The 23,288-nt window shown below is 31.4% G+C and overlaps 2 protein-coding genes across 22 annotated transcripts in view; one reads left to right on the top strand and one right to left on the bottom strand.

The window, feature by feature from the left end:
• Positions 1-4,414: 4,414 nt before the first annotated feature.
• Positions 4,415-23,288, bottom strand: part of LOC129921614 (Fanconi anemia group I protein-like) — a 91,529-nt gene continuing 72,655 nt past the window's right edge. For 11 of the 21 annotated variants that reach the window (XM_056036417.1, XM_056036427.1, XM_056036430.1 and 8 more), the window contains 21 exons: positions 23,037-23,232; positions 22,219-22,333; positions 21,938-22,060; positions 21,353-21,421; positions 20,961-21,062; positions 20,332-20,517; positions 18,879-19,000; positions 18,581-18,757; positions 17,990-18,169; positions 17,689-17,849; positions 17,443-17,522; positions 16,263-16,431; positions 15,982-16,109; positions 15,524-15,698; positions 14,942-15,114; positions 14,499-14,615; positions 12,868-12,942; positions 12,611-12,706; positions 12,216-12,352; positions 11,600-11,755; positions 9,013-11,404 (listed from right to left, as the gene is read on the bottom strand). In XM_056036417.1, coding sequence (XP_055892392.1) covers positions 11,611-11,755; positions 12,216-12,352; positions 12,611-12,706; positions 12,868-12,942; positions 14,499-14,615; positions 14,942-15,114; positions 15,524-15,698; positions 15,982-16,109; positions 16,263-16,431; positions 17,443-17,522; positions 17,689-17,849; positions 17,990-18,169; positions 18,581-18,757; positions 18,879-19,000; positions 20,332-20,517; positions 20,961-21,062; positions 21,353-21,421; positions 21,938-22,060; positions 22,219-22,333; positions 23,037-23,232 — 2,726 coding nt within the window. In that variant the 3' untranslated portion in view covers positions 9,013-11,404; positions 11,600-11,610. Of the gene's footprint in view, positions 4,545-4,748; positions 4,816-6,119; positions 6,253-6,895; positions 7,083-8,450; positions 8,565-9,012; positions 11,405-11,599; positions 11,756-12,215; positions 12,366-12,610; positions 12,707-12,867; positions 12,943-14,498; positions 14,616-14,928; positions 15,115-15,523; positions 15,699-15,981; positions 16,110-16,262; positions 16,432-17,442; positions 17,523-17,688; positions 17,850-17,989; positions 18,170-18,580; positions 18,758-18,878; positions 19,001-20,331; positions 20,518-20,960; positions 21,063-21,352; positions 21,422-21,937; positions 22,061-22,218; positions 22,334-23,036; positions 23,233-23,288 lie in introns of those variants that run through there. The other 10 variants (XR_008779028.1, XR_008779027.1, XR_008779026.1 and 7 more) reach the window with 10 other exon arrangements.
• On the top strand, positions 10,128-11,439 carry LOC129927417 (uncharacterized). Its single transcript, XM_056036437.1, has 3 exons — positions 10,128-10,260; positions 11,056-11,183; positions 11,300-11,439. The coding sequence occupies exons 1-3, from the start codon at positions 10,132-10,134 to the stop codon at positions 11,406-11,408; spliced, it is 366 nt and encodes a 121-aa protein (XP_055892412.1). The 5' UTR covers positions 10,128-10,131; the 3' UTR covers positions 11,409-11,439.

Raw genomic sequence — 23,288 nt, 5'->3', positions numbered from 1 at the left:
ACTTGCTAGATCTAGATTCTATATCTCTATTTATTAATTCTAAATCTAGACTTTTCTATTTTGATTATTATTATAAAACATAATTCTTAAAATGCAATCTATAGACTTGTAAAAATTTCAAATATCTTCACGCATAAACAATAGTTTTTAAAGAACTACAGTAAGTCTAATGGACCGTTGGGGCACCATGCAAGATTCATCAAACGTCTTTCTCCATTCCTCTCTGTCTTTTGCCTAGATTAGGTGTTTAGTCGACTCTAGGCTTAGATCTATTTTCTAGAGTAAGACTCATGTACTGACTAAAAACTGACTTGAACTTTTTTTGTTAGATCTAGATTGTATAATTTTTTTTAAGAACATTATAATTAGAAGTTTACTTTCAGACAAATGAATGGTTTCTTTTATTAACATTTTGTATTTCTTTTTCTTGATTGCAGCCCTGTTTTGAATACAACTAGATCAACAACTTCTGAAACTCCAATAATACTACCTGCAAGTGCTGCTGAAAGAAAAATAACCCTAACAGCCTTTAAATTTACTACATAGATTCTAATGCTGACAACATCATTTAGATTCTAGATGCTGCCTGAAGATTTCATGTCTGTGGCATTTTACCTCTCGAGAAAAGATCTTTTCCCTTTGCAACTTCTGGTGTGGCTAGAGAGGCCAATCCTTGATACACAGCTGTAGTCACAGGTTGAGCACATGTAATCACCAGGCACCATTGCATTGTCACCTTTCTTCCTGCTGCTGTTGTGTATGGCATCTGCAATCCGAGACCCTTCCTTTATGCTCTCTCCATGTGGATCTATCCAGTGCCACCTTTTCCCAGCTGCTAGTGTCGATTTTGAAGATGCACACTATGGTAAACTCAATGCAGTTGAGTCCAATAATCTCCATGTCCACATTGTTTCAACAAGAACCTGTGTGCATCACACATTGTAAGGGTCGAAATTGAAAAAAAATATTTTTAAGCTCTGTGCCAAAAATGCTCCTAATATTCAATGATGAGCTCTGACCAGGATAACAATCATAGATTGTGTCCTGATGGCACTACATCTGGGTATCACTTCAAAATATCATGGCACTAGGGAAGCAGCCATAACAAAAAGCACAACCAGACCATTACATAGGAAAGCAAAGTTACCAGTATTTCCTATCATTAAAATTGCTAAAAATGGTAACTCCCAATGCCAATGAATCATTTCATTTCCTCATTTAGCAGAGATGTTGCTCATATTTTAAGTAGATAAATGAAGCCATTTTCTGATGTGTAAAAATATTGATTAATGTAAGTACTAGATCCACTGGTATCTAATAAAAATTTTCAGTCCAATTTTATTTTATTACCTTTTTGGTCATATGTCCCGTGAAACAAATGTTGGAAATTAAAATGGCCTGCAGGTTGAATTAAGTTGAGCAGCACTTTTCTAGACTAACATCAATACATCTGCTATTAGAAATATTAACAATTGTTTTTATTTAGTGTAATTTCATGCTTTCTCAAGGTTATGATCCTATCACTTGCCTGAACCAGTTAGATAGGGGGTATCTTATGAATGTTACCATGATTGCTTTTAAAATGCTTTTAATTTTTACAAAAAATGTATCAAGTACAATTTCTTTCCCTAGTTTGATACAAAACAAAATATTTAATTTCAAAAAGTTTACAAAATTGATTCTTGTTTTCAGGTAGGCTACAATAAATAATTGTGCAAAGTTTCAACTTGATCCAAGATAGGGTGTGCAACAAATAAGTGTGCAAACTTTTTATCACAGTGAGTTGATATAAGCTTTAACAAAAATAAACCAATTTATGAAGTTAGATGTTATATTTTATCTTGAGATGTCAGTAATGATTAATCATTTTGTAATTGATAGAATTATCTTTAAAAATGGTGTTAACCTAAGTGGATTGTAATTGTTTATTAAAAGTAACCAATGGTTCCAATGTAGCTAGTTGTAACTTTAAAGAGAAGCCTTTAAGAAAAATAAGAAAAATTGACTATCTTATGTGTTGTGTGTGTCTTGGAAAATATTTTGTGTAATTGCTTTTCTTTATTATGGATGTAAAATTTAAAATGATGACGTCTGTTAAGCATTAATAGTTGATAGTATTCAATTAAGCTTAAAATGTAACAATGTGAACTAATACAGTGATGGTCAATACTGTTGTTGTGTATTCAATAATAGTTGAATTGCTTTTTAGTTAGTTACAATGCTATTAATATTAAAAGGCATTTTTTTTTAATTTTTATTTTTAATATTAGAGATAATGGTAGGCCTTTATTAGCTACTAGTAGATTATGTAATTTGTTGAATGCTATTAAAGAGCTTCCATATAAAATATGTCTTAACATAATTCTTTAATTTTTATTTCATAACACTATTACTATTAATAATAACACCTTTATTATCCATGCAGAAAATGCCTTTACTTTTACTTTGTGAAAAATATTTACATGAACAATTTCATTAAAAAAAAAACTATTTACATGAACAATCCCATTAAAAAAAAATAAATATCTACATTGAATTCTGAAAAAATTAATTATACTCGCTATAGCTCTAAAAATATTTTACTTAGTTTTTTTTTTTTACAGTGACCAATTAAGGTGTAAAATAATATACAATACAGTACTAAAAAAGACATTGTCATCTTGGCATAAATAGGACTGCTTCATTGAAGTATGTCATTACTGCTAACTGTTGATCATTGTGCAGGCCATATGACACCCTGCTTATTAACTAAAGTGTGCTTCAAGATTCTGAAGGTTTTTCAGGACTTTGCTTATTTATCGTGTAATAGTAGATCATTAGCGGAACTAAGAACACTGATCTGGAAGCAGTCAGAAACTTGTTCTATATCAGCAGCATGTACATTCCTTTGAACTAAAAAAAAAAGGTGATAGGGTTAGGATAACTTGCATTGCAAATAAAAATTACATTTTAAAATGCAAAATATAAAAAGTATAATGCAGAAGTTAAAAAAAAATATAAATGATGGTATCCATATCTTGAGTCCACTTCCCCATTAATGTTTTGTCAGCTACCCTTATGAAACTTTAAACTGCATCCTCTTTGAATGCCATCTACAAGACAAAGATGATTTTGCCTAACATTTGGTTTGGCAGTTTTTTGGATAGCAGTCAATCTTGGTACTGATGCCAAGGTGGCTGGCTGATGACATTTCTCATCATAAACTATTAGCTGGTTCAACATTGTTTTTTTTAAATACATTGACAAAGTTTAGTTTGTCTTTCCATTTTTCTCTTTTCTAGAAGTCAGCATATTTTTATATTTCTATAAGTATGAGGGAAGAGGCTTCTGCCAATGACAGATCTTTTTGGAGACAGCTTGCTACCCAATGTGCCAGAAGGGGAGGATCTAAGTCTAAAAGTATGTCCCTTGTGTCAGTGGGCTGAAATCAATCACAACTGAAATTTAATGTCTAGCTTTGTTTTAAAAACAAATTATTTCATATAAAACTTTTGAGGAGTACACATATTGGGGCCAAGAATATTGACTGATTTGGAAGGGTGGCTAACTTGGAGCAGTCTTCATATACACAGGAGCACCTGGCTGATGATATTGATGATAAAATAAGTTAGTTTGGGATTATCTGTGATAACAATCAGCCAACTTTTTGAGAAGAATACTGAAATTATTACGGTATAAACCTTATTCATTGAGCCAAAATATCAAACTACAGCCTATGGGAAACAAAAAAGTAAACAGAGATAGAACAAGAAATCAAATGAGGCACATGGGGATGCATTGGGCACACAATGTGAAGAACAGCAGACAACATTGCAAGACTGGACTGGAACCCAGAGAGGAAGAGAAAGTCTGGTAGACCCATGCAAACTGTCACTGATGAATGTGTGTATGTATGTATAATCTATTTTTACAATCTGCGCGAATGACCGTAAGTGTGTTGGTTGTTAGACAGAGACCAGCATGTGTGATATGCAGTAAAGCTGATTAAAGTTTATGTGTTTGATCTAGTGCTTTCATTGTTTTATTTCGTTAACTAGAACTGAACCAGGGACACCTAGATGTATCGAGAACTAAGGTAGATTCTATAGAGTTATTATTATAAATATAATAAGGAATCTGTGACACAAACATAGATCAAACCTGCAGACCAAGAAGGAAAGTTGGCAGGATGGAAATGGATGGGGAATAGCCCAGAACAGAGTCAGAATGTAAAGCACAGATGCGGCTCTATCTAATTTCTTATGTTGCCTATTTTTTTTTATTATGCATTCATTCAAAGATAGAAAGTTCTATTTAAAATAGCTATACCATAACCGTAGGCCACAGAAACAGAGATGACTTTATATCATTTGCCCTTTGGACCACAAGGTCTGAAAGGGAAACTATATCATAATGCTTTAAAAAATCTACTTGCCATGAAGAAGAATAAAAACAGGCCATCTTTGCTGCAGTTCTTTGTTTTCTATCTGTTCCTAAAATATGGTTTCATTAAACTGTGTGCAGCTCCTAATTCTTGATCACCAGGAAATTCTCTGCATCATTATCTGAAAAACATTTACAATTAATGACCTAGACAAAGAAGATTAGTGTAGACACTGGAACTGAAAGCTATTTTTTTATATAGTTTAATCAAATTAGCACTTAAAAAGAAAGTTTTATTAAAAAAAAAATAATAATTAGAAAGTTAACTTAATTTCCTGAATTAACCTGTAAGTTTTAGCTAACCTATTATGTATTATCATATTCACCTATCCCTTAGTTGTTTGACCATTGGGGCACCACACAAGATCTGTTGGCCATATTTTCCATTCCTGTCTGTAATATTATCCAAAAGAAAAAAAATTTGATGTAGACTTTAAGTTTTGCCTGTAACTCATAGGAGATTATTTCATTAGTCTATAAGCTGATCTAATTTAGAGAACTTGGTCTGCATCTTGGTCAGAACAATTGTTAATGAGATAATGAAGGGATTCAGCTGACAAATAAAAGATAATGTGTTTAAAGTCTTAGTGATAGGGGAATTCATGCTAAACTAGTTTGGACACAACTGAATATATCAAGCTCTAGAAATCTTATAAGAAGAGAAATATACCATATATATATATATATATATATATATATATATATATATATATAAGTATATATAATTACAAAAATATGTGGACAATGTGTGACATGCCAGATCTACAGACTAGCTGGATTTCACTAAAGCTGCACCATGTAACAATATATATAGAATCTTAAATTCTACCAAGTCTTGGTTTTACTAACAACCAGTCGACAAATGCAGTTAACAATAATTAAACCTGTAGCTTGTCTTTATTAAATTCAAAAGAGCATTTTGGCCCACTTCAAATACCTAGGAGCTATTGTCTCAGATGAGGGAACGAAACCTAAACTACTGACAGTACACAGCAGCCCTTTCAAAACTTAAAATAATATGGAAAGACAAAGGCTTAGCCCTCGGCACCAAAATCAGACTGATGCGCTCTCTGGTCATGGCCACATTTTTATATGCTTGTGAGTCTTGGACGCTGACTGCAGAGCTAGAGAGGAGGATCCTAGCAATGGAATTGAGATGCTACAGAAGAATCCTAGGTATTACATTCAGAGACCGCATCACAAACCAAGAGATTAAAGACAGGGTTACTGCAGTGATTGGACCCATGATGACCTGCTAACTATCGTACGAAAATGCAAGCTTAAAATCTATGGCCATATTACAAGATCTTCGGGGCTCACAAAGAACTTCCTTCAGGGAACAGTACCAGGAAAAAGAAGAAGAGGCAGACAGAGAAAGTGATGGGAGGATAACATAAAAGAATGAACAGGCCTGCCATTGAAAGAGGTTCTAAGGCAAAAGACAGAGAGGAATGGAGAAAAATGGTCGACGAGTCTTGCATGGTGTCCCAATGGTCCAATAGACTAAGGGATAGGTAAAGGTAAAGTAATGCATAGAGCACTTTGACACATAAGAAATGTAAAGTCTAATTATTTATGTAGTTTTGTTTACCCAGAAAGTGGTTCAAAGAAGCATCAATGTTTTGGATAACTAAAGAAGTCTTTAATAAAAATAACTTGCTATTGACATGGTAGTTATCAGATGTCAAAGGTTTCACCTGCTGTTCAGTGCTTGTATTGATTTGATCTTCCAGAATGATTCTTTAATGACTCCTTGATTCCACCGAGGACTAGTACTGTAACTCTAGTGTTGAAAACTGTCCTCACGTGACCTTCACTCTTTGGTTCAAACTAAAACATTATAAATAAACTTACATCAGATTAGTACATTTTCCTTAAATGAACTTTTATTTATACTTACATACTACTTCTTCTTTCTAGCCAGCTTTTTGCTGCTGAGCTCAGAGCTCTTTTGCAGACTGTGCCAAGGAAAAATAGTGCTTTGTTGTCTTCAGTTGTTCAGCACTGCCATACAGGGTGTTGGTTTGAAATGGTAGTAGGGTCTGCCTAAGGTGGATTAGGAAGGGGCATTCAAAGAGGATGTGTTTTACAGTTTCATAAGGGTGGGTGCAGTGTCTACAAAGAGGTAGGGGAGTGGGATTTATCTTGTTAAGATGGTAATTTAACAGAGGTGTTTGTCCTGTTCTTAGTAGGAAGGTTGTAGATTGCTCTTTGCAGGGGAGGAAGTTAATATTGTTCAGTTAGTTTGGAATGGTCATTTCTTTGTACATGGCTCTGCCTGTGTTTCCTGATGCCCATTGGCAGAACCACTCCTCTTTGTGACTGTTGACTAACATTGATCTTAGGGTGAGAGTTAACTGGTTGTTCCATAGTGATCCTGCCATACTTACTTTAAAAAGCTTAATGGAGTTTTATTAAAATCATTTATTGAAATATCTCTTAAATTGTACATAAAAAAAAAGAAGCCACTTACTAGTTGTCATGTTACTGCTTAGATTAATATTTTGAATATAGATTGTTGGATTTTGATAAGAATTATTGTTTTAGAGATTCCTTTTATCTCCATCGCTAATGTTAACTTTGTTCTCTATTGAATAGGGAGCAAAACAAACTTTGGACTCTCTTCCACTCTATTTTCTCATTTTACTGGCATCATATCCCTGGGGAAATAAAAAAAGAAATTAATTTCAGCTCAATCCCAATGATCAAGGTCACTATTTGAAAAAAAATCCCTCTGGTCCTAATCCAATGATTCCCATGTTCATTTCATCAAAATCTATCAAATATTTTCAAGTCTTTGAAGTAGTAGTAAAAAATCTACTTGGTCATTGGAGACAATTACAAGATTCCCATTGTTATTTCTGTGCTGTCAGATTATTACCATTGTCAAAAGTATTCATTATATTCAACAAGATTATAATAAAATAATGACATGTAAAATATTTTCAGAGTTGAAGATAATTACTTCCTAGTCCAAACCTCCTGCAGGACGATGGGGAATGGGAGCGGGTAGGGTTTGAACCCAGGATCATCAATAAATCTGAACGACAGTCCAGCGTGCAAACCACACGACTAGGCAGACCATCCTGGGGTTTTTAGGTGTCCTAAATAATACTGCTAGTGATAATTAGTTGCTAATACAAAATAATCTTTTCCTTAGCAGCATTTTCAAAATATTCAAAAAACCTATGAATGCTATTTGTTGATGTGGACTGTCATCATGATGATTACAAGTTTGAACTCATCCCGCTGCCATCCTCCAACTCCTGTGGGAGGTTTGGACTCGAACATAATAATCTTTATTTCTAAAAGAACTTCCAAAACAAAACAAGGGAGTCACAAATTACCCCACTGCCTTTCCACTTGCATTTCACTAAGTGAATAATAGTGGACCTCCCCCCCCCCCCCCAGGTGCTTTTTGACGGAGGTCTGGATTGCACTACACCAGACGGAGGTCCTTGTCTCACTACATTCTAATACTAGACATAAATTCATCATGAAGTGTTTTTTTTCTGGATCTGGTGAATGTGATATCAAGGAGTGGAGTATAATTATTGTCATCAAATAAACTTTATATTTTGTCTGCCAAAGTGGATTTAAGTCAGTCTGTCATATCTATGTTTGTCATGTGTGACTCCAGGAAGCACTTAACCAGTATTCCATGACATTCGCATTAATAGTAACCAGTCTTATGTGTAATATTATAATACTACGTCAACACACACTTAACGCTGACATATGCATGGTTCTTAATTTGAAATAGATTTATGCATGAGTGCAAACTCTCAACCATAGTTAATGGCTTGTATAACATTTTTTAAAATGACTTTGCTATTTAATCCTCATTATTGTAAATTATTGCATTTAATATTTTTTTAAGTTTACCGTTTAGAGCTATCCTGATATTGTGTGAACTCATCTTTCAGGGGGCCTAGGCCTAACCCCAAGAGATCATTAATATGTAAAAACACAACCCTAACACTAAGCATCTCCTTGCAATGTTTGTTTAGGTCTTTATCACAACTCACCCTAGCCCTAGAGTGTTCATGGTAGTGAGATCTTCTTCTACAGAAATGGGTCTTTATTGTTGTCTGACATCATAGATATTATTCCTTTATTGACTGGATGTGATGGAACAGACCCTGAGTAATACAATGAAGAATGATTAGGACTTACTTCTGGTTCATGAACAGTGATTATCATTGATTTTTTAACACTTTCATATATTTTTTTCATTCAAAGTAAGGTTAACCCAATTAATGTAGGAAATCTGAAAGTAATAAATTGAAAGCTCTTATGGAAGATAAAAAATCCAAAATATTGGTTATGACAGAAGAAATAAGAATTATGATTTCTCAATTACGAAAAGCTCTGGCCACTATAAAGGAATATAGGTGTTACATTGACATGGTAATTTTATTATAATTGCAATTTATAAATTATGTTGCTTAGAATTAACACAGTAACTGCAATGACCTAATATAGTTACTTTTTTAAAATATATATTTTATACCTCTAAAGGTACAATAATGTGAAACAAATTATTCTATAGATGTAGTTCAAAATTGATGGTAAAAAACTTGTTGATAATATGGTTATTAGTAAAAGGATGTTTACTTAGTTATGAGAAAAAAAAAATACTTTCCAACATTGCATTTTGCCAATATATTCAACTTTTACATATTTACAATACATTAAAAAGTATAATTTCAACCAATTAAAATGTATTCAAGATACAATGCCATTACAATTTTTTTAGTAGAATCCTCAATTTTGTCCATTATCGAACTTACAGTACATATCTATGTATCAAAACTTATTCAAAATTACTGTTTTAAAAACAATAATTGTGTAACCTGGCTGTTCATAGAATAAGTGAAACAGAAGACTGTGACTTTAATTTTCAGCTGAGAAGAAAGAGAGATCTCTTTGGAGCCCGACTAATAGAATCAAACATTCATGTTGGTTTATTCAAAAGAAAAATTGATAGGATTGAAAAAGTCATGAAGACATCTGCCTCTGGCTACCTTAATATGAACAATGATTCTTATATGCTTAAACTTGAAATAAAAAATTTGAGAAGAAAACTGAAGAATCATGAGATGGGTGAATTCACAATCACTACATTGAGGTAAATAATTTTAAATAAATTTTTTTTTTCACAAAAACATACTCTAAATCTTGACTTTAAGAACTATACTGTTTTTGTTTTTTTTAAACAAAAAAAAAATTAATATGCACTGTAGCTAAAAGGTTGAATTTTATTTTATTTCCTTACAAAAACTCAGATGACTTAAGACTTTTTATTTTCCCAACTTGTCAACAGACAAGAGCTTTCCAAAAATGCCAAGTTATTAGAACTAGAAAAAGCTAGAAATGTTGCTCTAGTGGCCACTAAGGAACCAATAGTTCACAGATGGAGAGCACTGCTGGTGAGCAGATTAGTCATTTAATAGAGCAAAGACAATAAAATGTATCCTTAACTTTCATTCAGTTAGAGAAAAAAAAATCTTTATAAAGTGTAAAAAAAAAAAAGCTCGCCAGAAATGACATTCAAGTAAGACATTTAAATCATAGTCAAATGTAAAGTTTCTTTCCACTTTTTATGACCAGGCTGCAGATCCATCCAAGTATGAACTTCATGTCAAAATCAACAGACTCACTTAAAGGCTCATTAACAAAACTACTGAAGTTGTTGAGAAGGAACAAATGATCCATAAAAAAGATCTTTGCTTTTTTGAGCTTCGAGCCCTTTTAGAGCGCCGTTTAGATCCTAATCTGACTGCTGAAATGTCCCTGGCTAAAGCCATAATTAGAAAACAACGTAAGCAAATGCAAGTAAGTCATTCCTAGATTTCTATACTTTAAATATAGTGAGGCCATAAAAAAAAATACATACATGATGTTGCAAAGAGCTATGGATCTATAAAATACCATTGATTGGATTAGCTTCAAAGTGGAAGGACTAGAAAACTTACAAAATCAGACTTTTTTTTTTCAGAATTGGGAAGACACATTCCCAGCAAAATGGTTGGCTGAGACTTATAAATAATCATAATATACATTTATTTAGGAAAATACTACTAATTAGCCTCACTTCGCTCTAGAGATTCTGTTATTAGCAGGTCAATTCTGTATTGATAATTGGTTATTTTATCCCAAATTCAAAATCAAACTTCCAAGTAATCATTTGTTTTTAAAGAGTTATTAGTTAGAGGAAATTCAAAGGTTCATAAAGTGCAGAGAAAATGCTTAGTTTTACAAAAAAAAATCCTTAATTTCTGTTTGTGAAGAAAGCTGCATTTCATAAAAGTTTTATAAATTTAATAAGATTTTTATGAACAGGGCCGAAATTAGAAAAAAAATTTGTGAAAAATTATAGTAGATTTCAATGATGCTTATAGTATTTTTTTTATTTAGCCACGATAAAGAATATATTTTTCTAACTCAAAAATTCTGATATAATCAAATACAATAAGAATTTCAAATCTTTATAAAATCATACTTGTGCATTAGTTTTGTCATTTCATTTAACTGTCAGTTATTTATAATAAAGCTTTTAAGATAACTAAGAATTGATACAGTTTTTGATTAAATCAGTAAAATTTAATTAAGCAAAACTTTTTATGCTAGGCACTTACAGCTGAGATCAACATGAATATTTATGATTTAGAACAAAAAGACATTGAATGCAATAAGAAACAACAAGAACTGGATAAAAGCAAAGCTAAAGTTGTTGTACAACAAAGAAAATATCTCAAGTAAGTAGGTCAAGGTTCTATCTGACTTTTCAGATAGAACTGCTGTGAGTTTGTTGTCTAGTAAGAAAAAAAAACAACATTCATGTAAATAGGGTTGAGTCTTTTGTCTTTTTCAGTTTACAGAAAAAACCTTTACCACCAATTGCTGTGAAGTCAATGTCATGTACAGGATCCAAACTGAGAGTATTTAAACCAACACTTCCATTACTCCAAATGTTCAACTAAAATGATGGAATAAACAAAGCTGACAAAATCATGTTATGTCTCCATACATCACTTTTAAAGTTAGCAAAGGAAATACAAATGTAGGCAAACATTGATTACATCTCTGGAAGGTGTCTCTATGTAATATTAAATAATGTTTACTGAACACAAATTTTGATATTTTTATATATTTTGATATTTGATTTATTTACCAACAATAAAGTCAGAAGAGAGTAAAAAAAAAAAATGAGCTATAGCTAAATGTTTCTGGTTGTCTTTTTCTTTTTCTGTGGTGGTTGATGTTCACTTTTCTCTTCTTCAACTGGTCTCTTGTTTTCTTCATCATCATCATCATCCTCATTTGACTCCTGTCAACATTTAATGTCACAGGATTAGTTTATAAAGGCACTGTTTTAAGGTACTTGCTCAGTCTAAAACTTAGGTGCAAGTCCTAACAACAAAAGTAATATGAATGTTTATGTTTTTAGTTTAAACATTTAATACACTAAGGCTAAATAATTTAGATCATTTTGATTCAGACTTGTCTTTCTCAAAGAGAAGTGAATAGTGCAAAGAAATACATTGCAAATAGGAAGTACAAAAAAAAAGTAAAGTTCCCCTTTCAGACCCTGTGGTCTATAGGGCAGATGATGTAATGGTCATCTGTTTCTTCGGCCTGTGGTTAACGAGGGTGTCATGGCCAGCGTAACCACCAACTGCCTTTACTTTTCCCCAACCAAATATGAAGTAAACCACAATAAAATATTCAAGGGAGTAAAAAAATTATTTTACAGGGCTATTTCCAAACTACTTCAAACAAGAACTGACCTGAACTTCATTTTCTTCTGGCTCTTTAGAATTATTTTCCTCAGTTTCACTGTCATCAGAAATTCCCTGCTCAACTGCTGTATGCACAGTTTCTGTATTGATGCGAAAATCTCGAGATGTTGATCTTTTAAAATTCTCTGCTAAATTGACCTGACAATATAAGAAATGTAATTCTCTGATTCTTTTGCAAAAGCATAGTAGTAAAAAACAAGGTACAAACATAGGTGCAATATGAATGTTTATGTTTTGATGTATTAGCTATAAGCTAATTCTTTATAAACAATGAATTACTGTGGTAATCTAAGTGTATAGGTAGATCTAATGATTTGATTAAACTCAAAAGTTGGAGACAATACAAGATGTAGATTATAAAGATATTTCTTTAAGAACTATACCTTGGACTTTTTGCTCAGTTGAATTAAGAATTTTTCCAGTAGCTCTATAGTGCAAATGAGACTGGGTACCATTTTCCCTTGTTTCATGGCTTTTATCTAATAGATAAAACAAAATTTGTGTTCAAAGAATTACAAACTCAAGATTTGAGAACAAGAACACTATCATCTTACAACTACAAACCAACGTTAATTTAGAAATGTTTTCATAGGGGATTTCACTAATGCAACAATTTTAAATGAGTAACAAGTCACTTAACTATTCCTTTCTGATGTGTTGTATTTTTTTTCTTTCCTTTTTTCTCACTCTCTTCAGAGACATCTGATTCTAAAAGCTGTAACATACAAATTAATTATATTTTTTGTAGCAATGTACATATAAATGAAAGCTTATGTTCCATACAAATAAAACACACAAAAAAAGTGTTTTAGAAAAGAAAGCAAGTACGTAATTAAAAATTATTTCACATGATATTAGAAAATATCTATGACTTCAAACAACAGTTAAATTAGGAAAATAACATAGAGTATAATAATGTAATGTCCAAAAAACAATATATAAGTTGGCAAAAGTGAACATTTTCCAAAGCAGTTTTCAACATGATTTAAAACTAGATAATATCAAGGTTTTTATTTCAACCTTCAAAATTCACATTATAATTCACACACTTTCAGGAATGGATTTCTATAGCCCTTTGTTGTTTTTTTGTTCAACCATTAAACAGGCAGGGACACCCCTTATGTAAGCATTTAAAAAAAAAATATTTGTAATTGTATCCATTAGTTGTAGAAAATACATGTGCTACACTTCACTGAAAATTTTTATTTATTTTGACCAGAGCTTTTTTGTCTGGACATTAACACACGCCTTCATACAGCCATTTTATACTTGGAAAAAAATCAATTTGTTTCTATCAAAAGTTAATTTTTTCAACCTCCATTAAAAGAAGATATTCAGCTAGCTCAGTATTCACACATATTTACAATTGCAAGGCAGTGATTTAAAAAAAAGTATTATTTTGCATTTTTTACATTAAAACAAACATTTGAGAAAATTGATTGCAGGTTGTTTTGACATGAAGTGCATTATAAGTTATAACAGGTTCAAATTTAGTATTTTTTAAAATCACCTTCCTGATAGGAGAATTAGTGAAGTGAGTCTAATAATCTGCAATATTACACAAGTTTATACAGTTTCTGACATGTAGCCCTTAATTAAAAATACTGCAGCTATCTGGCCCATGACTCAGTTAAAAAAAACAACTGATCCCCTGTAGCAGAGATGAAACAGAAAAGGAGCTGCTGAAGCACTTATCTTATTTATCCCCTATCTTTCCCTTACTTAGAATGCAGCCTGATTAAGAGGCATTGTAAGCCACATGCACTGCTAGTACAGTCAGTGTCAGTGCCAAACGGCCCACAAGAATAACAAAACTGGTCCTCATATACCATAAATGAATTAATTTACTATATCTAAAAAATATTACATGAATATCTACTACTAAGAAAACTATTTTAATTTGGATATTTCTGATAAAGAAGGACTTGTTTATGGCTCTTGATAAAAGTGAAATGCTAAAAAATATTTCCCACAATAAACACAAATTTTTGCACTAATTTTCTTCTAGGCAAAAAAGCTGTCTATTTCCACTGAGATTTTGAACATAACATATTGAACATCAATAACTTTTTACTGTAAAATTTGTATACAACTGTTTGTCTTTGGATTTTTGTCAAGCTCAAAAAAGTTCTATGTCATTCACCACATTGAATTATAGACACAAAAATTAAACTACAAATTGAAGTCTTACTATTAATGTTAAGTTTGACTGAAGTGCATGTGCCAAGTGTTCTATCTTGTGGCCATATGGTCAGTATTTAAGTGACTCACCTGGACATAGATGATCATGTTGTAAGTCTGGGGTGTAAGTTGCTGACTCACAAGTCGAACTAATTTTTCAAACCTACTACCAAGATGGCCGGCTTTGTTAGTATACAAGCTAATATACTGGCAAGAAATAAATAATGAGTCTTTATGCACTGATATATTTAAGAGATATATCATCATAACTTAAAAAAACAAAAGTATCTTTGATATGTCGATATTTCATACATTTTACCAATCAAACTTGTGCATAGTTGCTTATAATGAGATCACAAAACATGGTGTGAGGCTAATCTTGTTTATTCAAATAAAAGAACAATTTTTTAAAAATAAAATAAAATTCCATAAATGAACATGCTGTATGTTATAAGATCTTAAATGTGTGTGTGTGTATGACAGTAAGTTCTGAAAACATGCAGAAAAAATTCATGCTCGCCTCAATGACTTACATGTTTGGTAAGTGAAGTGAGAACATTGAAGAGTTTTGTCACAGTCTTTAACATGGCATGTATACATGGGCTGGTAGTCACTGCAGAGTGTGTCAGCTCAATGAAACTGTTGATTAACAGCCCAAGTCTAATGCAGATAGATCTGTCCAATGTTTCAACTTGGGTTGCTGTTTCTGCATTTAAAAAAAAATTTATTTAGAGACTCATTTGGTACGGAAGTAATAAGCCCACAGAAATAATGACAGGATATTATGAACACATTTACTTAGATACATGATGCGGGCTATGAAAACATGAACTTCACATATATGTATGTCTTTTATCTATTTATTAACAATCAATTTAATAATATACCTTTATGAAATTTTTTTTGGTCAGTAAAAAGTGTTAAATCTTTTTTTTTTTTTTGTTGCATTCTAGTAAGTCATTGACTTCGATTTGTGAATTCCAACCTGTGTTTCACAAGCCTATAGGCCTTAGCATTTGAACGATTAAAAAGATAATATTAATTAACAATCAAGATTATAATTTTAAAAAAAAATATATCTACAGGCTAATGTTTTAAAAATCAGTTTATTTTACCTTCCTCTACACAGGTGTTAGCAGCCAACATATTTGCCTTGTGACATTTAATAACACTGTCAATGTCATCTAAATCAGCTTCCAGATATGTCAAGGTCAAAGTCAGTATGCCAGAGATGGGACAAATGTTGGCTTTAGTTACTGCGAAATGAGTATTCTGTTCAACTTCACAATCCTTAAAAACAAAGTCCTTGTATAAATTACCACAGGAGCTCAATTCTAAAAAGTTAAATTATTCAAATATTAAAACAACTTGGACTAAAAAAAAGAACTAACTGGAAAAAAAAGGACTAAAACAAAAAAGATTTTGGCTAAGGATTCTATTAGCAAAGAAAAAAAGAAATTGAAAAGTATTGGGTTTCTTGACATACCTAATAAGCAATAAAGTAAATAAAAATTATTTGTAGATATATCTATAGGAGATTATTTAAGGATTGTGTGAAATAACAGTAACTCACCTGATCAATATCCCCTAATTGACTGTGAATATCTTGACAAAGACTTAACAATATTTGTGGTAAAGACTTAGTCTGTTTGGAGAGTTGCAACATTAAAGAAATTAAATGACGACAGGTAGCTGCATCATCTAAATAGGAACACACACAAAAAAGTTACATTAAGACTTTGATTTTAATCTACAAGCTGGTAATTACCAGCTATATAATAGGAAGGATAATATACAGTCAAGTATTAACCAGTCAGGTATTCAGTAACTGACACAATATAATCATATACTAACCTATGGGGTGCTCAATAGCAACTTTTTGAAGCCAGTTAAATGTCTGTTGGTATTCCTCCCCATGACTTGGCAGATGATGAACTAAATGAGCAATGATAGAGAATAATGTGAAGACCTCCTTCAGATTCTGTGAGTCTTTATTTTCATTTAAAATAGTGACCACCAATCTCTAAATGTTGAAAAGAAATGTAATGGTAAAATAACTGAATATATTAAATGAAATTAAAGCAGTTAAAAGTTGTTTTAACAATACATGCCATATTACTGTATGAAGATTTGTGGTATCGGTTATATCTCCTCCTAAATCTTTCACTTCTAAGTTAATTCTGTTTATTATGTTTAGTACTCTTACTGCTTACACGCTTACTCTGTTTTTTTCTGTGATAAAAAATTGCTTTTATATTTTCAGTATCTTTCATTCTTTCTAGACCCTAAGCCTGAACTCTGAACTCAATTTTGATACATTTTACAATATCACAATGAAACAAGAATACATAAAAAATACTTTAAAAAAACAACCAACAAAGCTTATATTAAGTGCAATTGTATCAATTAGTTTCGATCAGTCATGTGATTACATTTATAATAAATCTAGAAATCTTTGTACTAATTGTTTTTGCTTAGCATAATTTCATGCTTTATTTCTCTCAATGCACTATGATCCCTTCACTTGTCTGGACCAGTAAAAAAAGGAGGAGAAAAAGGAGTATCTGGGCGAAATTTTTTGTGATCGCTTCTTTAAATGCATTTAAAAAGAAACAACTTGTTCACTCAGGGTTCAAGCCTCCTCAAAGGGGACTAATTCAACTTATACCACCACATGTCAAGTATGATTTCTTTCGCTTGTTCAATACCAAACAAAATAATTACCAATAGTTATTTAACTAATTGGTTCTTTTTTTATTGATTCTTGGTTTGTCAGGTACTAGAAATAATTGTGCGAAATTTCAACTTGATCTGAGATTGGGTGTGGGAGAAATAATGAGTACAAACATTTTACCAGACAGAGTGAGTTGATATAGGCATTGTGAAAAAAATTACTTTCATATATATATATTCAAAATTTAATTTTAATAAACTTGCATGTTTTGAGCATCCATGGACTTATCTCTAATATTAGCAAGTATTTTATCTATCTTAAAACCATAAGAATAACATTTGTACCATTAATGTTAAATACCTGAAACTTCTTAATGTGATTGTGAATCTTTTCATTTTTTTGTGATGTCCTTAAACGTTCTTTCATTTCTGTTTCCTTCTCTACACAAAGGGAAACAAATGTCACAATGAACTGAACTGAACAAAAGCTTATAAATTATAACATAGATCATAAATTATTACAAAATGCTTCATTGTTTTTAATATTCATAATCAAGTGTAATTTCTATTTTATTTATCAATAAGTAAAAAAACAACACTAAATCACCTAAACTGGACAAACACTGAAGAACTGCATTCTGCCCATTTTTACAAGCCATTTCAATAACCAAGTTCAATCCTTCTAATATTTGACTGTTTAATTTTCTGTCTTTTTGATCTGTGCTATCTCCTTTTTGTTGGTTATCAATATAACTGATGTAAAGTAGTCTGAAAAATCCAAACATATTTGTGCAATGCAAAAGTCTTACTATTTAATGACATTAGTCAAATTAATATTAACATCTACATATAATTTTTTAAAAAAAAGGACCACTGTTTCTAAAAAAACAAATGTTAAAGTAACGCACCTTCCAATATTAAAACACACTTTTAAAAGTTTTTCTTTGCTTTGAGTTTCTCCCTCACATGTTCCCTTACTTGCCACTTGGCCTAGCTTTTGAACAGCAATACTTAATATATAGGTCAGGAAACCTTTGTTCTGTATCAGCTGATCTATTCCATTTTCTTCCAGTTCTGGTCTCTCATCACTGTAATAACATAATGTATTTTGAATAAGTGTGATTAACAATGATGTTACAGATGTAGAATTTCAAATATTTAAGGAAAGTTGTTCATTAAAAAAAAAATTTGCATTTCATTGTTTCAAGTACATGTGTACAACAAAGCCTACTGGGAGGAAGATTTAATTAATGTTCTATTATATGGTCATTGACAATATAGAGTGTAAACACAAGAAGCATGAACAAAATGTTTTTCTGAAGTTTTCATGTCAACTGGCAAACATCAAAATGTGCCCTTATGAAATGGAGCAATATTTGATCTAGTTCAATGAGACTTCTAAAAATTATTTTTCATGAAATGTTGATCATTATCAGATTAATAGTACTTGATCATTATCAGATTCTAAAAATAAAATAAGAACTAATGTAAAAGTTTACCATATAATGACAGTGAGAAACTTCTCCACTGCTTTTAAAGCTATAAGACTGTTTGGTGTTTTGGTTGTGGAAGTTTTGTTTTTCTTGCCAGAAGATGCTGCAGACTTTTCTTTCACTACTGTACTAAGTTGAGCATGCTTGGTGAAAAGCTGAAGCACTTCCTTGCAACTTTCAATGCTGTTACACAGACAAGCTCATTAAATACAAGATTGCAAAACTAGAATACTATTTTTTTTAAAAATAAAAATAGAAAAGTAGAAATATCATTTTCATTTCTTATTTCTGAACAGTCTCTCACCTGTATTTTCCCATTTCAAAGGTAAATTCCATTAAAACTTCATAAAGTCCTAAAAGCAATATTGCATTGATATTATTTTTAACACCTACACCTGTGGCTAGTGAAAAATCAGCACTCTTGTCCTAAAAAAAAGACATAAATTATATTTTTTTTTAAAGTTCAATATCCTTTAGTAGATAACAGAAAATGTGTGATTGGATATCATATTTCTAGACCATTTATTTTCAGAAAACCAATGAAAATCTTCTTACTCTACATAATTCAATGCTATTTAATTATTACTATTGCTTATAATAATGCAAGTCACGATTACATTTCTAGATTATTTGTTCATAGTAAATGTAGATCTAAAAGTGATTTCTATTACAGTTCAACAATGTTTTCTATACAAGTAACATTCTGTTTATAGGGAAAAAAAAAGCATTAATATTGAATATGAAACTCTTGAGTAGGTTATAATATTTTTGCAGATCTTCAAACTGTGCTAAAATATTTCTATAGTTTGCAATGTAATTTAATTAAACATTTTTATCATCCAATCCAATCCTAAAGAAAAAAAAATTGTTTTATTGAAAGAAAATAATGTGGCAATTTTTATTTTACATCTTATACTTTTTTGATGTACCCAATCAAAATACAAGTTTCAAAGCAAAGATCATTCTTCATACTTTGTGTAGATAGATTGTCATATCTCATTTTTTTTGTACCCTTTACCCCTTGATTAGATATTTCAATACCTCTATTTCACAAAAAATATGCATGGAATGCTCATCTGCTATTAGCATATGCTCTTTAAGAGTCTTCAAAATGATATGCCCAAATAATCCAGGCCTGATTATAGTCCAGGATGGTAAATGACTAGAACAGAATTTTAACATCAGAGATGGAGAAAAGAAACAAGTTTTCCAGCAATGATAATTGTCCAACTTACAGATAGCAATAAACAAGTCATTATTATAATGGCAATGCCTTTGATTCCAAAGATTAAAAATGAGTGCAGTGTTTCACATGAGTATGCAAATCCAGTTGCAACCTGCATATTTTCCCACATCTGATGCAGACAAAACTGTAAGGAGTCTATTTAAGTCTTTTTTTTTTTTTTGGACATCTTCTGCACCAGTCTTCTATAATAAGGCTTTTTCTTTAGGCCTCAAATTTGTGTGTGTGTGTGGGGGGGGGGCACAGCTGTCCTCCTTTAAGCTCGCATAAGAAAGATCACCTTTGGCATGTGGTCATCCCCCATGCGGGATAAATATCTGACCAAGTGCAGCAGTCAAATGGTAAGTATTTCTTCCCTACTGCCCACATTGATCTCCAGCAGAACATGGTTATTTGTAAGGTTATATGCCCATTATGGAGCAAAGGCACCTTTACTGAAAACATTCTGTAAAGAAGCCTGCTTTATAAACATTGATTTTTGTTAAGTGAAGAGGCCTATTCCACCACAACTTACCAATTCAAAATCTTCCATTTCTGCTTCAATAACTCTCTTAGTCAAAGTAACTAACAAGTTTTGAAGTTTCTGGAATGTCTCCTCACAGCCATCTTGGTCATCATCTTCAGTTTCAGTTGACTTCTTTTGGCTCTGGATGTCCTGAGACTTTCTAAGGCATTGTTGAGCACAGCCAACCAAATGGGCCTGTAATCAACAGAATGCAATAATTTAATTTCATTTTGTTCAAAATAATTTCCTTATGATGACTGCAAAAACATCAAAACAAGAAATTTTGCATCAATGAAAGAAACCTAATTACTTTGTAGGACATGGTCTGCTTACTGGAATGTCTAAATATCCTGATGGATGCTAGGAATGTTATGTTATGGCTTTAACTGGATCAAAGCTGTGTTTTTAAGAGCAGCAAGCGACAGTTACACTTATCACAAATACCATTGGAGTAGTGGGCACTGCCTAAGACTCACTAAATAAAAGTATAATTAAAAATGTTCCAAAAGGTTCTTTTTAGCTAAGGTTAACATGAATATTCACTAATACGCAATAGCAATGCATATTTTTATTATTATGTATAAAGGCTTTAGACATAAGTGCTGTTATATACTAAGATTTGTGATACTTTAACTCACCAAAGGCTCTGCTAAATAAACTTTGTCTCCATGGGTAATAATGCAGGGTTCTAATCGTAGTGGTGGCTTTACATCTTCATTGAATTCATAATATTTCTTCAGCTGAATAATACATTTTAAAATGCACTCAAGAATGTTTTTAGTTGATTTTTATGTATATTGTTTATAATTATTGTTTATAAAAAAAAGCTAATTAATATAAAGAGATTCAGTTGAGTCAAAAAATATTCTTATTTTACTTTCTGTGTTCATGCTAGTTAAATATCAAGTTTTATTGGCAGAGCTTCTCTTTTTGTCTTTCAAACCTACATAGCATTCTGTGAGGAACAGTTAAGTCTCTCATTGCTTCATAGGATAGAAATATTATACAAATGCACTGACATTAATTTTACCTGAAAAAACAACAAGTCCAGTACTGGATTCATCAACTCAGAATTCCTAAGCAGAACTTCACACAGACCCTAAATTGTCAATTATGATATAAATCTTAAAAGTGAATATTTCAAGTTTGAAGTAAAAAAAAATAGTTGATCAACAAAATTAGTAAGGACATTTTTTTGTTGTTTACTTGTTAAAAAAAGTATTAATTTGAAAAATTTATTTTAAAAGAGAAACATTATTTAATTATTTGGTCAATAAAGATTGCTTTTTTTTAAAAGAGAGAAGAAGAAAGCTAGATTGGTAAATCTTAATTCCTCTGACAGAGCAACAACAATTCACAAAATGTTAAAAAAAAACATAAGAAAGTATTTTCCATTGCCCATCATTGCAAACAATTGTAAGCTGTAGTACACACAAAATTGTACAAATTAAAACAATACCATTAAGCATAAACAGCTAATTGAAAAGCTAAAATGAAATGCTTACAACTCAACCAATAATGAGAATGATATCTCCTATTTCCCATTTTAAAAATTTGTGTATAATTCCTAAGCAAAGAGAGAGTGCCTATTTGTTTATTTAAAGACACTACTAACCTGATATATATTTAAGCGGACATCCACATGTTGAGTCAAACATCTGGAGAGGTTACCAATGATCTCCAAACACAAGGCTTCATTGCTGGCAGGGCTATAACTTGAATGGACATCTGCCTGTATCTAACAATTTCAACATAATTGACAATAAATTAGAGTCAGCTAATGAATAAACAAAATATTTTTTTGTTGAGAACCAATTAGATAATAATACAAAAAAGAAACCTTTATTTATAAAATAAAACTTAAACTATAAAATAAATGCATTAAGAATGAATTACTTGACTCAATGAGATTGGCTGACTTATCTGACTAGATGGAAGTGCTCCAACGACACGAAAATGTTTCAAAATCATGAGAAATCCTAATGCACCTATCTTGCGTGAATCTAAAGGTCTTTGAATCAAAGATAAGAACATACTAAATAAATTAAGATAAGCTTTAATGATGATCTAAAACTAAATAAAGAGCCATGTATACTAATCTAAAAAAAAAAATAGATGGAAAATATTTCTTATAAAACTAAATGGACACATCAAACAAGTTTATTTCACATGCACATATAAAGAATAATAAAAAAGCTTTCTGAAGCTTTGGGGAAGATCTCACACTAAAAGGTTATTCTGCTCTTTGATAACATTTTGATTGGACTCTACAGAGCTAAAAAAGTGAAAATGTTTTATTTGGTTTTAAAAATGTTATGTTTATCACTTCTTCTGTAATCTGTACACAACATACCTCTAAAAGATTGCTATGTATGGATTCATCTACATTTTAAGGAGCTTATTCTAAAGAAAGATTTCAAAAAAGTTGACAAAGATCGCCATTTTGACTCAATAAAATCTTTTAATGTTTTTAATGGTCTCACATTAGTTCAAGTCTCTGTTGTGAATGAGCTTCTTCATGATATAATGTGAGAGTATGACTGAGGCTGCCTATCAGTTTGTGTATCATCTTATTAATAGTATTTTAGTTAGTTTTTTTTTTTAGAGATTAACATAGATGGAAAAGAACAGAAATACAATATCCATGGGTTGGGGTTATGGTGGAGTAGGAGGCTAAAATGAATAGCTTATAAATAAAGTCATAAAATGTTTACCTTGAAAACATGGCTTTTCTCAGGTTTAAAATAAGCGTATCTTTTAAGAATGGGCTAAGCTTTAGCAGCGGTTGTAAGGCAGAGAGTAGTCTTTCTGCAGATTTGGGATTCATTTTATCTAGCTTCTCAAACAAAATGCAAACTTTGTTGGTAGATTCAAGAAGAAGTTGTGGTGATGATGTGACTATGTCTGACTCTGTAAGAAAACATGAATATTGACATTTGAAGATTCTTAAAAGGTTTTTATATTTG

The sequence above is a fragment of the Biomphalaria glabrata genome, chromosome 7, assembly GCF_947242115.1.
Source record: "Biomphalaria glabrata chromosome 7, xgBioGlab47.1, whole genome shotgun sequence".
Taxonomy (NCBI): Eukaryota; Metazoa; Mollusca; class Gastropoda; family Planorbidae; genus Biomphalaria; species Biomphalaria glabrata.
The sequence above is the reverse complement of the archived record's forward strand: the minus strand, read 5'-3'. Positions and strand labels throughout refer to the sequence as shown.